Source organism: Sceloporus undulatus, chromosome 1 (genome assembly GCF_019175285.1).
Source record: "Sceloporus undulatus isolate JIND9_A2432 ecotype Alabama chromosome 1, SceUnd_v1.1, whole genome shotgun sequence".
NCBI lineage: Eukaryota > Metazoa > Chordata > Lepidosauria > Squamata > Phrynosomatidae > Sceloporus > Sceloporus undulatus.
This window is the reverse complement of record NC_056522.1, coordinates 345,142,509-345,155,356: the sequence shown is the minus strand read 5'-3', so window position 1 is coordinate 345,155,356 and position 12,848 is coordinate 345,142,509. Positions and strand designations below refer to the sequence as shown.

Below are 12,848 nucleotides of genomic sequence, written 5' to 3'. Positions count from 1 at the left end.
GAGTACCTGGGCCAAGAAAGATATCAAAATTCAGATTGGAAATACTTGGCATTAACTTCTTTTCAAATATTTCTATCAAATTACAAGCTACTAAAAAGAACTTGAAAAGAACACACTACAGCTTTTAACTCTAATCAACATTTGCTCTCACCCCACAAATTTTTTCAATGTTAGTATTGTCATTTGTCAGTTCAGATTAAGTCAAGAGTCATCAAGTAATCAAGTTAGTTTATTTAGTTTATTTCTTTAAAAGGAAAGAAAGACTGACATCTTGGACCCATAGGTCCCATACAGACAGGCTAAAATAAAGCTGCTTTGGATCACTTTGGAGGTATGGTGTTTAAATGATGCATGCGTCCTAAGAGTCCAGAAGCCGCACCAAAGCCACTTTCCAGTCCTTAGGACTGGAGCATGGCTTTGGTACAGCTTCCGGTCTTTTAGGACATATGCATCATTTAAATAGCATACCTCCAAAGTGACCCAAAGCAGCTTTATTTTGGGCTGTCTATACAGGCCCACAGACTAATAAAAATAACCAGCTTTTGAACATCTTGGGATGCGTCTCCAGTTTCATCTGCAGATTTCATTGGGTGCTCCCCATTATTTGCTTCTTTCAAAAATAAGGAGGCCATCTACTCAATAGTAAAGCACCTGCCCTGCTTGCTTAAGGTCCCAGGTATGCTTTCTAAGCAGGTGACATGCTGCATTAGCAAAAAGATTGGAATCATGTGCCCTGCAGTTCCTAGCATTAAATAGGCTGGTAAGAGTATACAGCCAGTGCAAGAAAAATATTTTTGATTTTCTGAAAACACAACAGGAACACAAGTGTTCATACTTGCAAATAAGTGAATCAAACAGTGATTTGTTGCCTATGTTTATTGCATGATTTGCTAAGGTACAATTATCTTGAATGTTTCAGTTCAGTAGGAAGTACCTACTCAGGCTTAAGCCAGAAAAATAGAAAAGGCTCGAACATGTTGTTAAAGGTGATTTTAATTTGTTTCTACAAAAAAGAACAAGTGTGGAAAAACATCAGTTCATTTTTGAAAACAGATGGGGTGTGGTAATTTTGTTTTAAAGGTGTGGAATAACATTCCAATATGTTTAATTCCATCACTACAGAAGGATTTAGAAGCCTGAAAATGTCTAACTGGAGCTACTTTAATAGAAAGTAATCTCACTATTCTCTTGTATGTCTGTATTTTCATCTTCACCATGGACTCCCAGAATGGGGTGACTTGAACCTCCCCCCAAAACTAGGTCAGGCGGTTGAGCTTCCCCTAAAAGAATCAGGTAAAAATGGGCCACTCTTGGGAATTATCAGAAGTACATTTACATGATCAAGCTTGCTATTGTTATTAACTGTCAGCTTTGACTTATGCTGACCCTGTGAAAGAGAGACTTCCAAGGTTTTTATCCATGAGACTCTTTTCCCATTAAAACAGCATTGTATGTAAAAACGCTATGCAATTGGAATTACTCTACCTATCATACCTTAGCGGCCATTTCAGGATTACAACCTTCCAGAATTCCTCGCATTCAGCCAAGGCAGTTAAAGCAGTCTCAAAGTGGATTATTTCTGCTGTGTGTTTTGGACCCTAGTCTTTAAATTTTTTGCTAGGAACTAAATTCTGACCTGGATGTAGTGGGCTTTGTAACATTTACATTTGCATTCTACCCAAAGCGACATCATGAGTTGTTTCTCAATATCTTCAATGTACTGAAGCTATGACACACTGTATTGTTCTACCCAAGTTACAATTCCAAAAATATTTTCAAGCATTTTACTGCTTTACTGAAGCTGGTGTTGTACGATAAGTAAAACATGGAGCCACAACATAGGGAATCCCTAGTACAAATCACACTTGATAGCTGTGAACTCCCTGATAGCCTTTGACAAGTAATTCTTAATCTGCCTCCATTTTCAGATGATTTAATTATAATAATAATTATGATTATTTACTTACACAGAATCTAACTTTGTTCCATTGAAGGCATAGGCTTCTATCTTGGTGAAACCATTATTGTAGAGTTTTCTGAAGATAAACAAATATTACATTATTAATAGTGGAAAGATGCTATGTGTTGCATGCCTACGTTGACATGAATTAGACATACTTTGACATCAGTTGTGATGACAAAACCCAAGTAATATGTAGCAACATCTTTTACAGTCGTGCACAGAAGAATGTTAAGTTTGCCCTTCTATCGACAGAAACTCAAATGAAACATTAACGGGGATGTAGCTCAGTCTACCATGCCACTGACTATTTTACATAATAGTGTGCTAACAACAATGCTGGAACTATTGTAACTTGAGTTTAATACTGCAAATGAAAAGCTTTTCCTTCTAATACTCAGAGTATCCATTTTGTTGAGAGTGCAAACTGCAACTCCAAATAATTCTGGTAATAGCCCCTGAAGAAGGTCAATTGCTGACAAGGCAGAAATGTGGTGGGCTTTTTAAGATAATAAAGTTTTTAGACCATCAACAGCACATGGGATTTTGTTTCCTTTTACTCTTCTACTATGACTCTGGAGACCAGGATTTAAACCCACACTTAATCATAGAAGCCCACTGGGTGATCTTGGGCAAGTCACACTCTCTCAGTCTCAGGGGAAGGCAAAGGCAAACCCCCTCTGAACAAACTTTGCCAAGAAAAGCCCATGATAGGTTTGACTTAGGGTTGCCATAAATCAGGAATGCCTTGAAGGCACATAACAACATTTTATTGTAATGATTATACATTCAGCTACCAATTATATTTATATGGACCGTAACATAACAGCTGAAAATAGAACACTAAAATATTGAAGGCTTTTGAAAAAGGTGCAACACCATTTAAAGATGCAAAAACAGATTAATTCCAAGTCCAAAGAGATAGTTCACCTTCTAAACCATTTATTTAAAATGGGGGTGGTGATAGGGAATGTGTAGCTCTTTAGACCAATGGTACTCAAACTTTTTACCCTTGGGACCTACCTTTACATCTACATGTGAATATCATCCTCCCCTCGACAAAGTATATGAACAGAAATATTTTGTTTATTTCGTGTATTTTCATTTGCACATTCATGTATATTCGTATTTTACTATTTTGTAAAGAAATAACCTCTTTCAAATTAGAACAGTTTTATTTAAGTAAATTCAATATTTAACTCTATGTATGGGTAAATTTTACACATGGATGTTTATCACACTATGCTCTTAAAGAGGTACTATTCCAGTGTGACTCCTCTAGCAGCCTCCTGTTGCATGCTGGGATTGGCAGTTTTAAGGAGCTGAACTTTTCTGCCTGAGAATTCTAAATACCCCTCCTTAAAACTGCCAGTCCCAGCATGCAACAGGAGGCAGCTAGAGGAGTCACACTGGAATAGTACCTCTTTAAGAGCTCGTCTGATAAACACCATAAAATGAGGATGGATCAGGGCCTCCAAGTCTTGCACTCCCCTTGAGGAACTCCCATGTTCCCCTGGGGATCCTGTCCTACTGTTTCAGAACCACTGCTCTAAATGTTGCTGTATTATAACTCCCATCATTTCTAGGTAATGTTAGGAAATCCTGAGAGAAGCAGCTGAACTACATGTGAAGAGCCACAAATTGTCTACCCCAATTGTTAATATTAATAATTGTTTCTGGGACCATGACTTCAGAAAACCAGTCTAAAAAATACAAATGGGCTCGACAGACCACCCCAAAAGGGCAGGCTGGAGCCATCTGTTTTAGCTCCTGAGGGAGCCTGAAGCAGCCAAACTGCGTGGGCTCCCTCCGCACCCAAAAGAACCTGGAAACACCAGGTTCTTTTTGGTGCAGCAGGCGGCTCCATCATTGCACCATTACTGCACTGCATTACCATCAATGACGCAAGTGTGGCACCCTGACATATGGATGTGGCACCACGCTTGCATCATCATGGCACTCCCCATGTGGATGGGAGGCCACCATGATGGCAGCATCTATACAGACTAGGGTTTGGGAGCATGCGGTTGACGCGTGCTCCCAAACCCTAGAATCGGTGCCGCCACACCACTTCCCGCCCATCTGTCTCGGGCCTTAGTAAAGTAAAATTGTCCTTTTAAATAAGTTTAAAAAAAACAACTCAAGCCAGAAATAGAGATAGTAGAAAAACCTGGCAGCTTGACTTGTTTGTCAACACAGTTGCTATTAAATGACCCTATATCTGAGTTCTTAGTTTATTCCTAACTGCTTTTTTAAATGACATTTTTTCTTGAATCAAACCTTAAGAACAGTTTTCGATGATTCAACATGATCCAAGAAGGAAATGGCTATTCTTATTCTGCAGGGGAAAATGAAAAGGTCTTCTACTGCTAGAAGTCTGTGCCTGCTTTTGACTGAATGATTAATTGTGTGATTGCTCTCACATCCACTTCCAAATGTGTATGATCACTAGATGTAGCATTTTTAGAGGGAAAACTTCTTGATCTTCTCCTTCTGATTTCCTTAGTGAGCCTGTTTCCCTTCTTGGACTCTCCAACCCCTCATTTGTTTTGTAGTTTTCTTTAAAAAAATAAATAAAACTAAATTTCTCTAGAATTTCAGAGAGTCTAGGACTAGATTAACAGTTCTAGAAAAAAAAGTGAAGGGAAGAAAGAAGGAAACTGATTTTAGCAGAAAGAAACTGGAAATTCTCAAATGAAGTGGGGAACATATGAAAGATTAATATCCATAGACCACTTCAATACACACAATGCACGTTTGTGGTTTTAGCAATTGGAAAGAAGCCCCTACACCCCCCCCCCCTTGCAGCAATAAATTTTGTTTTGGACTTAAAAATCTAGATGGGCAATGTCTTGGCACAGCTCTGAACAAGAGGAACTGTAGAAATGAGAACAGACATAAAAAACTAGAAGAGTAGATGCAAGTGCACTGTAGCAGTAAATATAAGAAAGGGTCAAAGCATTAACTAACTTAAAGTAGTAGAAATGGATAAGAAAGAATTCGTTAAAAATTCAGGATTTTAACACTTTTAAGAGAGAAAAAAGTTTATGGAAACCTTGGTTTTCATCTTATCTCAATGGCTTTTTGTGTATGAATATTACTATGTTACATTTTGTGAACACATAATCAAGGTTATAGTTTTTGTAATAAGAATGGCACAGATATTTCAATTATCTTTGTTAACTTTTCATTTTACAGTCATGATAGTGTTATTAATTCAGGATGAAACAAATCAGAGCAAAGAGTTTTTTTAAAAGCATGGTGGACCAACATACAGTATAAGAGATTCGTTGCATAGCCCCTGGAATGCATTTGCAGGTACTGAACTCATGGATGGATTATCGGCAATTTCACTGTGAAAATGATGGAAAAGCTTTAGTAGTACAATAAAACACAATTTCAACATAATCCTAAAACATTTACATGCATCCATACAAAATTTACAGGTATTGTAAATAATTACAATATGTCTTAAAATTTAATGCCTATTATTATTATTATTATTATTATTATTATTATTATTATTATTAGACGGTTCCCTGCCCTCAGGCTTACAATCTAAAAAGACATGACATAAAAGGAGAAGGGAATGGTGGTAAGGAAAAGGATCAGGTCCAGCAGTTCTTCTCTCCCTCTGAAGCCTTGACCAAGGCAGATGGACTAGAGAAAGGGCTCTTTTTCTTAGTTCAGGCCAGGCCTGATGGAGCTGGGCCTGCATCTCTCCCTCCATGGCGGATGGACTGAAGGGAGGGCTCTGCTTCTTAGAGGGCACTTGGATTTTAGTACTCTGGCAGGTCTTTCAGATAGTCTGGGCCTAAGTCATATAGGTCATGACCAACACTTTGAATTGTGCCTAAAAATGAACTGGTAGCCACTGGAACTGTTTCAGCAAGGAAATTACAGTGCGCCCTCCCCTTACGCGGGGATCCGTTCCAGATCCCTCCGCGTAAGGGGAAATTGGCGTATGCTGAAGCCCCATAGGAAGTAATGGGGCTGGCGCCCGCTGTGCACAATGGTGCAGCAGCACATGTACGCCACAGACGCGTTCCCCATTAGTTCTTCTGGGGTGCGTGACAGGCTCTTATATATGCTGTATATGCTTCCTATAACTAGACCTGGTTAGAATTTTGGCTGCTGCATTTTGAATCTGCTGAAGTTTCCAGTTTCCAAAGGCAGCTCCACATACAGTGCATTATGGTAGTCCAAACAGGATATAATCAAGGTATGTGTCACCACAGCCTGATCTGATGTTTCAAGGAATGGGCACAGCTGGCCAACTAGTTTTAGCTGTGTCAATGCACTCTTGGCCAGTGCTGAAACCTAGGCATCCAGGCTCCGAGTTGACTCCAGGAGAACACCCCAGCTGTGAGCCTAAGATTTCAGGGGGAGTGTAACACATCAAGCACAGGTGAACTCTCTAGTCCCTGATCTACCTTATGACTGATCAGGAGAACCTCTGTCTTGTCTGGATTAAGTTTAATTTGTCTGCCCTCATCCAGCCCATTACTGACAGCCAACCTTGTTTCAGTACATAGACAGCTTTCTTGAAATGGGATGGAAAGGAGAGTCATCGGATGGATAGGAGAGATAGAGTTATCTACAAAGAATAATAGTATCATGGAGTTGGAAGAGACCACAAGGGCCATCCAGTCCAACCCCATGCCATGCAGGAACTCTCAATCAAAGCATCCCCAACAGATGGCCATCCAGCCTCTGTTTAAAGACCTCCAAGGAAGGAGACTCCACTATACTTCGAACTGTCGAACAGCCCTTACTCTCAGGAAGCTCCTCCTAATGTTGAGATAGAATTTCTTTTCCTGGAGCTTGCATCCATTCAGGTCATTTTGAATCTTGATCCTGTCCTCTGGGGTATTAGCTATTCCCCCTAATTTGGTGTCATCTGCAAATTTGATAACTATGCCCCCAATTCTGTCATCCAGGTCATTAATAAAGATATTGAATAGCACTGGGCCCAGGACAGAACCCTGTGGCACCCCACTGGTTACTTCTCTCCAGAATGAAAAGGAGCCATTGTTGAGCATCCTTTGGGTTTGGCTGGTCAAGCAATTACAAATACTGTAACATACTGGTGACACTGCACCTGAAAACAACAGAGTACCTCTCCCAGCATTTTCATGTAGATGCTAAATAACATAGGGGACAGACAGAACCTTGTGGGACTCCACAGGCTAACAACCTGGAAGTTAAACAGGAGTCCCCCAACTTCACCTTCTGAGTTCACACCTCCACGAAAGACCTGACCCACTGCATAACAGTGTGCCCAAGTACCATCTCAGAGAGTCAGCCCAGAAGGATACCATGATTGATGGGCCTATCAGGATTATCCCACCTGATCCAGTTCTTTGCATAGGTCATCTGTCCCACAACCAGGCCTGAAGCCTGACTGAAATGGATCTAGATAATACATTACATCTCACTCCAGAACCATGGCCAAGAATAGAATATTGGAGACTGACCAATAGTTAATCAGAATGGTGGCATCCAGAGTCCACCACAGCTCCCTTCAGGAGGGATGAAAATTTCCACTGCTGCAGTGAGGAATTCACTACTCCACTACCATCATCTTGGCCAATTCAAAGCACTGGGTTTGGTGAAGAGTCCTTAGCAGCCAATATCCCAAAAATGCCATCTCTTCCTCTAATATTTATCATAATGTTGAAAACAAAAATAAATAAAACCGGAAAAATGGCCCCATAATACTATTTATGCAGTAAGTTAGAGCACCAAGCATATGAAAAAGGCTCTCAGAAATGTGAAGTCGAAGGCTTTCATGGCCGGCATCCATGGTTTTTTGTGGGTTTTTCGGGCTATGTGGCCATGTTCTAGAAAATTTTCTTCCTGACGTTTCGCCAGCATCTGTGGCTGGCAACTTCAGAGAATGTTTTGCCTGGAAAAAGTTGGGTGTATATATACTGTGTGAGCCTGGGAATGCAGGAGTGATTTGCATGTGTATTGTTCTGTGCTGATGGCCGGCATCAGGCTGGGAGGCTAATGCAAAAGAGGATTAATGTCTGCTAATTGGTGATCATTATCTGCTGGGAAAGCCCTTGACTCTGAATGTTTCTCAGAAATGCCCGCTAAAGTTAGAAATAACTGACTTGCCACTGAAAAGATCTCCAGTGTTCAAGCTGTGTCCTTCATGGGGCCGAATCCAGCTGCAAGATCCAACTAGAGTAGACCCAAAGAATCTATGGGATTTACATAAATATTGACTTAATATTTAGTAACTGATTCACTTGATCTGCTATTATATGGATTAGTAATTTGATACCTAATTAGTTTAGGGACAGGATTTAGTTCCGATGTGGGCATCATGCAGCGGTCCAAATATTACTGGACTACAACTTTCAACATTCCCCATCACTGTCTATGCTGGCTAAGGTTTCTGGGACTGGCTTTATCACACCATGTATAGGCCCTCAAGATATCCACACCATTTAGGTTATTATGTCATCTATTAATAATAATATTATTATATTCTCCCTACAGATCGAGGCGGGTTACAATAAAAGTATAATACATAGTACAATATAATAATCAATACATAACCCAACAGAATAAACAATTAGACAATCCCCACCCCTCCACCAACAACAAAATAATAACAATCAAATACAAATTACATAGTTAAAATGATTAAATAATGATAAAACAATTAAAAATGGGTAAATGGAGTAGGACAGCCAGGGGCAGAAGGGCTGTCATTTGATGGGAGGTCAGTCTGGGAAGGCCTGCTGGAAGAGATTTGTCTTGACTGCCCCTTTAAAGGCATTCAAGGTGGTAATATGACAGATCTTGTCCGGCAGGTCATTGCACACTTTTGGAGAGGCCAATTAGAAGGTCCTCTGAGAAACTGCAGCCAACCGGGTCTTCCTAGGTTTCAGTAAATTCTTCCCAGAGGACTTGTGTGTGTGGGGTGGATTGTAGGGGAGGAGGTGCTCTCGCAAGTAAGCTGGACCCAAGCCATGTAGGGCTATAAAGGTGATACCAATACCTTGTATAGCGCCCAGAAGCTAATTGGCAGCCAGTGGAGAGATTTTAAAACAGGGGTAATATGGCTGTAATATGGAAACATCTGCTAGCAATTCATTTTCCCCACATGATCAGTATTGCAAGACATAAGCTACTTGGATGTTTCCATCTCAGGAAATGACACTGCTCACCATAGTTTGTTTGCTCCAGTATATTTGGAGTAGTACATACTCACAGTAAAAAGTTCCTATCTGTTGATGCAATTTTCGTGAGGTCAGGAAAAACTCCAAGTCCAGTGTTCATGATCACACTAAGATAAAGGACAAAAAAAATGAATTTTGTTGTTGTTGTTGTTATTATTATTATTATTTATATAGCGTTGTAGATTTGCACAGTGCTGTACATAAAAAAATAAATATATAACAGTAAACCTGCCTGTGGCGTACAATCTAAGAAATAATAGGATAATACATATAAAATACATAGCAATATAGGAAATGGTTCGATAAAACAGGCAACAAAAAGAAAATCATTGTTGTGCTTGTATACTCAAAATATTACATTTTATTGCACTGTATCAATAAATCTGTATTTGGTGTGCAAATATGGACACAGTAAATCTATTTTGAAATATAAAACATTGGCAATTCAGATATTGCAATTAAGGAAGCAACCATGAGGAAGAGAAATAACATGCTTGTAGCACTCAAACTGTACAAGGATAATATTTCCCAAAAATTTTGTTTAAAATACTTACAGATATTTTAGTAATGGGAGATTCATAAAGGCTTCAGGGTGTATGTACCTTAGGTTTCTAGCATTTCGGATTTCTCTGTGCAAATATAAACAAATTTCCATGAAGAACATTAGTATTTGTGTTCTTATATAAATCTCTACCTTTGGATTCCGAGAAACACAAATTATTTCTCATAAATGAGCCTCATGGCTTATTATCAATTGTTTTCTCAAAATAATGATATATGATTTCTCACCACAAAGGGCCAATTTTCAATAGCACCTAAGATAATTTATTTGTGTTTAAGCTTTTTATTAAAATAATTAGGTTTTAGCAGTACTTTGTTTTAATTTAGGGTGTGAGCCGCCTTGGGTGCCATGTTGGGAGAAAGATGGGATATAAATGAAATAAAAAGAAAAGAAAAAAGTAACTACCTTAGTCTATGAACCATAACAGTTATGTAATATACAAAAACACTGCTTTGGATTTCTTACTATTGTACGTATTCTCCATTACGATAAAAAATATTGTTATTTAGTATTTTAAGGTGAGAGACAATTTTGATTTATGGCAACCCTATGATCACACAGAGGCCTAGTCATCAACTATGTACTCTCCTTCAACAGAATCAATCCACCTGTAGTGAGATCCTTTCCTTTTCCTTCTGTTTATATATAGAGACCTATAAAAGTTGAGTTGAATTTTCCTATAAAGACCTATAAGAAAGGAGATTAAGAATTCCCCATTAGCAGTTAGCATCTGGACAGCAAGTTCAACTGGCTGGCAGTTACATTTGGTTAATTATTCCCCACTAGTAAGTGTGCTATATTTCTCTATAAATTAAAGATAGGCCATGCACAGGGACCCTGTTCCACCTCTACAACCTTCCAAAGCCACCCAAGGGTTCCCTGCAACCACTGCTGCAAAATATGCTACCAGTATTGGCTGTCATAAAGATAAAAGGGCAGCAATTTCACTTGAAAAGTGCAGCCTCCCTTAAAAACAAGGTACATGCACCTGGCAACATGAATATACTTGTAAACAAGCCATGTGGGGCACATAACACCCATACAAGGTAAAAAAATCAATGTTCTAAATTGCTTTTTTCAGAGTTGTATTGCCATATCTTGGCCATAAATCTGGCAACCTTGCACACTTCAGTAGTTGCCATACTTGCAGATGTTGTCCACTTCTGATTTAAATCACAGTAACTAAATACAAACTTGCATCTAGACACTGTTGTATATCTTCAATTTGTTTTCAACTTATGGTGACCCTAAGGCAAACTTGTAATAGGCTTTTCTTAGCAAGATTTGTTCATAGTAGGTTTGCCTTGGCCGTCTTCTGAGGCTAAGAATGTCTGACTTGCCCAGTGAGCTTCCATGGCCAAGCAGGGATTCAAACCCTGGTATCCAGAGTCGTAGTACGACACTGAAACCACTACACTATTCTGGCTCTATGCAAAATAGCATATGCAAATATAATGTCATTTTTTGTTTTCATTTTGTTCTCTGGCAATGTTAAACAGTAGGAGACAATGCGCTCTTTGTAAGCTTCTGATGAGCATTTGTCGAGTCATACTTGGAGATAACATTTTGGATGGGATGCCCCTTATACTTTCCCCTCAAAAATGCTTGTGGAAGCCAGAGCATGTCATACCACCCTTCTGTAAGAAAAAAAGTGTCAAGATTAAAAAAAAAAACCACATAAAAAGGGCACTTAAAAATATACAGCCTGTGCATTTAGCCAGCTTACAAATAAAATTTAACACATATAACCCTTAACTCTGAACAGTTCTCTGTTTCATGACTGTGTTTTTCCATCAGCTGTTTAAGGTAATTAAAAGTTACTTTTAAATAAATTACAGTAATAGCTGACAAATATTATTTTAGAAGTCAAGACTTCTAAAATATGTGTGCATGTATGTGGCTCCAAGTCACCTGTCAACGTAGGGCAACCCCATGAATTTCAAGGTTTTTTTTTTTAAAGCAAGGAATATTCATAGATGGTTTGCCAGTTCCTTCTTCCTCTGAAATATAACCTACAGCACCTGGTATTCATTGACAGTCTCCCATTCAAGTACTAACCAGGACTTACTCTACTTAGATTCCAAGATCAGTCAGGATTTGGTGTCTTTAGAGGATTTAAGCCACTCTTTCATAAATACACAGCATAAAGAATTAACTTGTTCCCCAGTCAACTGGGGAGAAGCCACCAACCTCTAGTAATGAACTGTGGAATTCTGAAGGGAATTCTGAAGAATACATTTCTAAAGAATTTTCTTTCATTAAAAGAAAGGATCTAAAGGCACCAGATCCCGTCTTATCTTGGAAGCTAAGCAGAATTAGCCCTGGTTAGTACTTGGATGGGAAACCCCCAATGAATATCAGGTGCTGTAAGCTATATTTCAGAGAAGGAACTGGCAAAACCATCTCAGAGTACTTCTTGCTGAAGAAAGCCTTATGAAATTGATGGGGTTGCTGTAAGTCAACAGGGGACTTGAAGGCACATGCTCGCACACAGCTATCTGCTATGCACAGTCAAGCCCTTTTTTCAGCAGTTGTAATTAAAAAAATGAGGAAAAGTAAGATTAGATGTCTTTCCTTAATACTATAAAGCAAACATGTTTGTTAATGGCACTAGCAAAGGGGTATGTAAATGGCATTAGTAAAGCCTCCAGGTCACATGAAGACCCTCACCAAGACATTTTTGAGCCTTCTCCCCCAAACAGGATTTGTAGAACTAAATTCTTAATCTATTTTGCATGACCAGATTAATTAATTAATTTCTATTTAACCTATGTCTTCACACATTTGCTTTCAGGATAAGAGAGTTGATCTACTGTTACCAGTTCACACAACTAGCCGAACTGTATTTCAATTACTAGGCAAAGTTATGGGGCCAGTAGTTGAAAGTAGTCTATCAAAGGCCAGAAATATGAACTTCTGTCATCATGGACATTAACATGACTATATATAAACTGAAGCCTCACAAGGAGTGCTGGTGCACACAAACACAGTTTTCTCTTGGTCATAGCATCAAGCCTTCTGTGTTCCCAATATTATAGTTTTCTTAGCTGGCTTATGCCCAGAGGTGGCCAGAGTAAAATGGGAAAGGTATGAAAAAACAGATTTTATTTTACAAAATGACCAGTATGAA

General features: G+C 39.0%; 1 protein-coding gene across 1 annotated transcript in view; it reads right to left on the bottom strand.

The window, feature by feature from the left end:
• Positions 1-12,848, bottom strand: part of TSHR (thyroid stimulating hormone receptor) — a 90,519-nt gene that overhangs the window by 24,639 nt on the left and 53,032 nt on the right. The window contains 4 exon segments of the mRNA XM_042460073.1: positions 1,968-2,036; positions 5,236-5,313; positions 9,189-9,263; positions 9,711-9,785. Coding sequence (XP_042316007.1) covers positions 1,968-2,036; positions 5,236-5,313; positions 9,189-9,263; positions 9,711-9,785 — 297 coding nt within the window.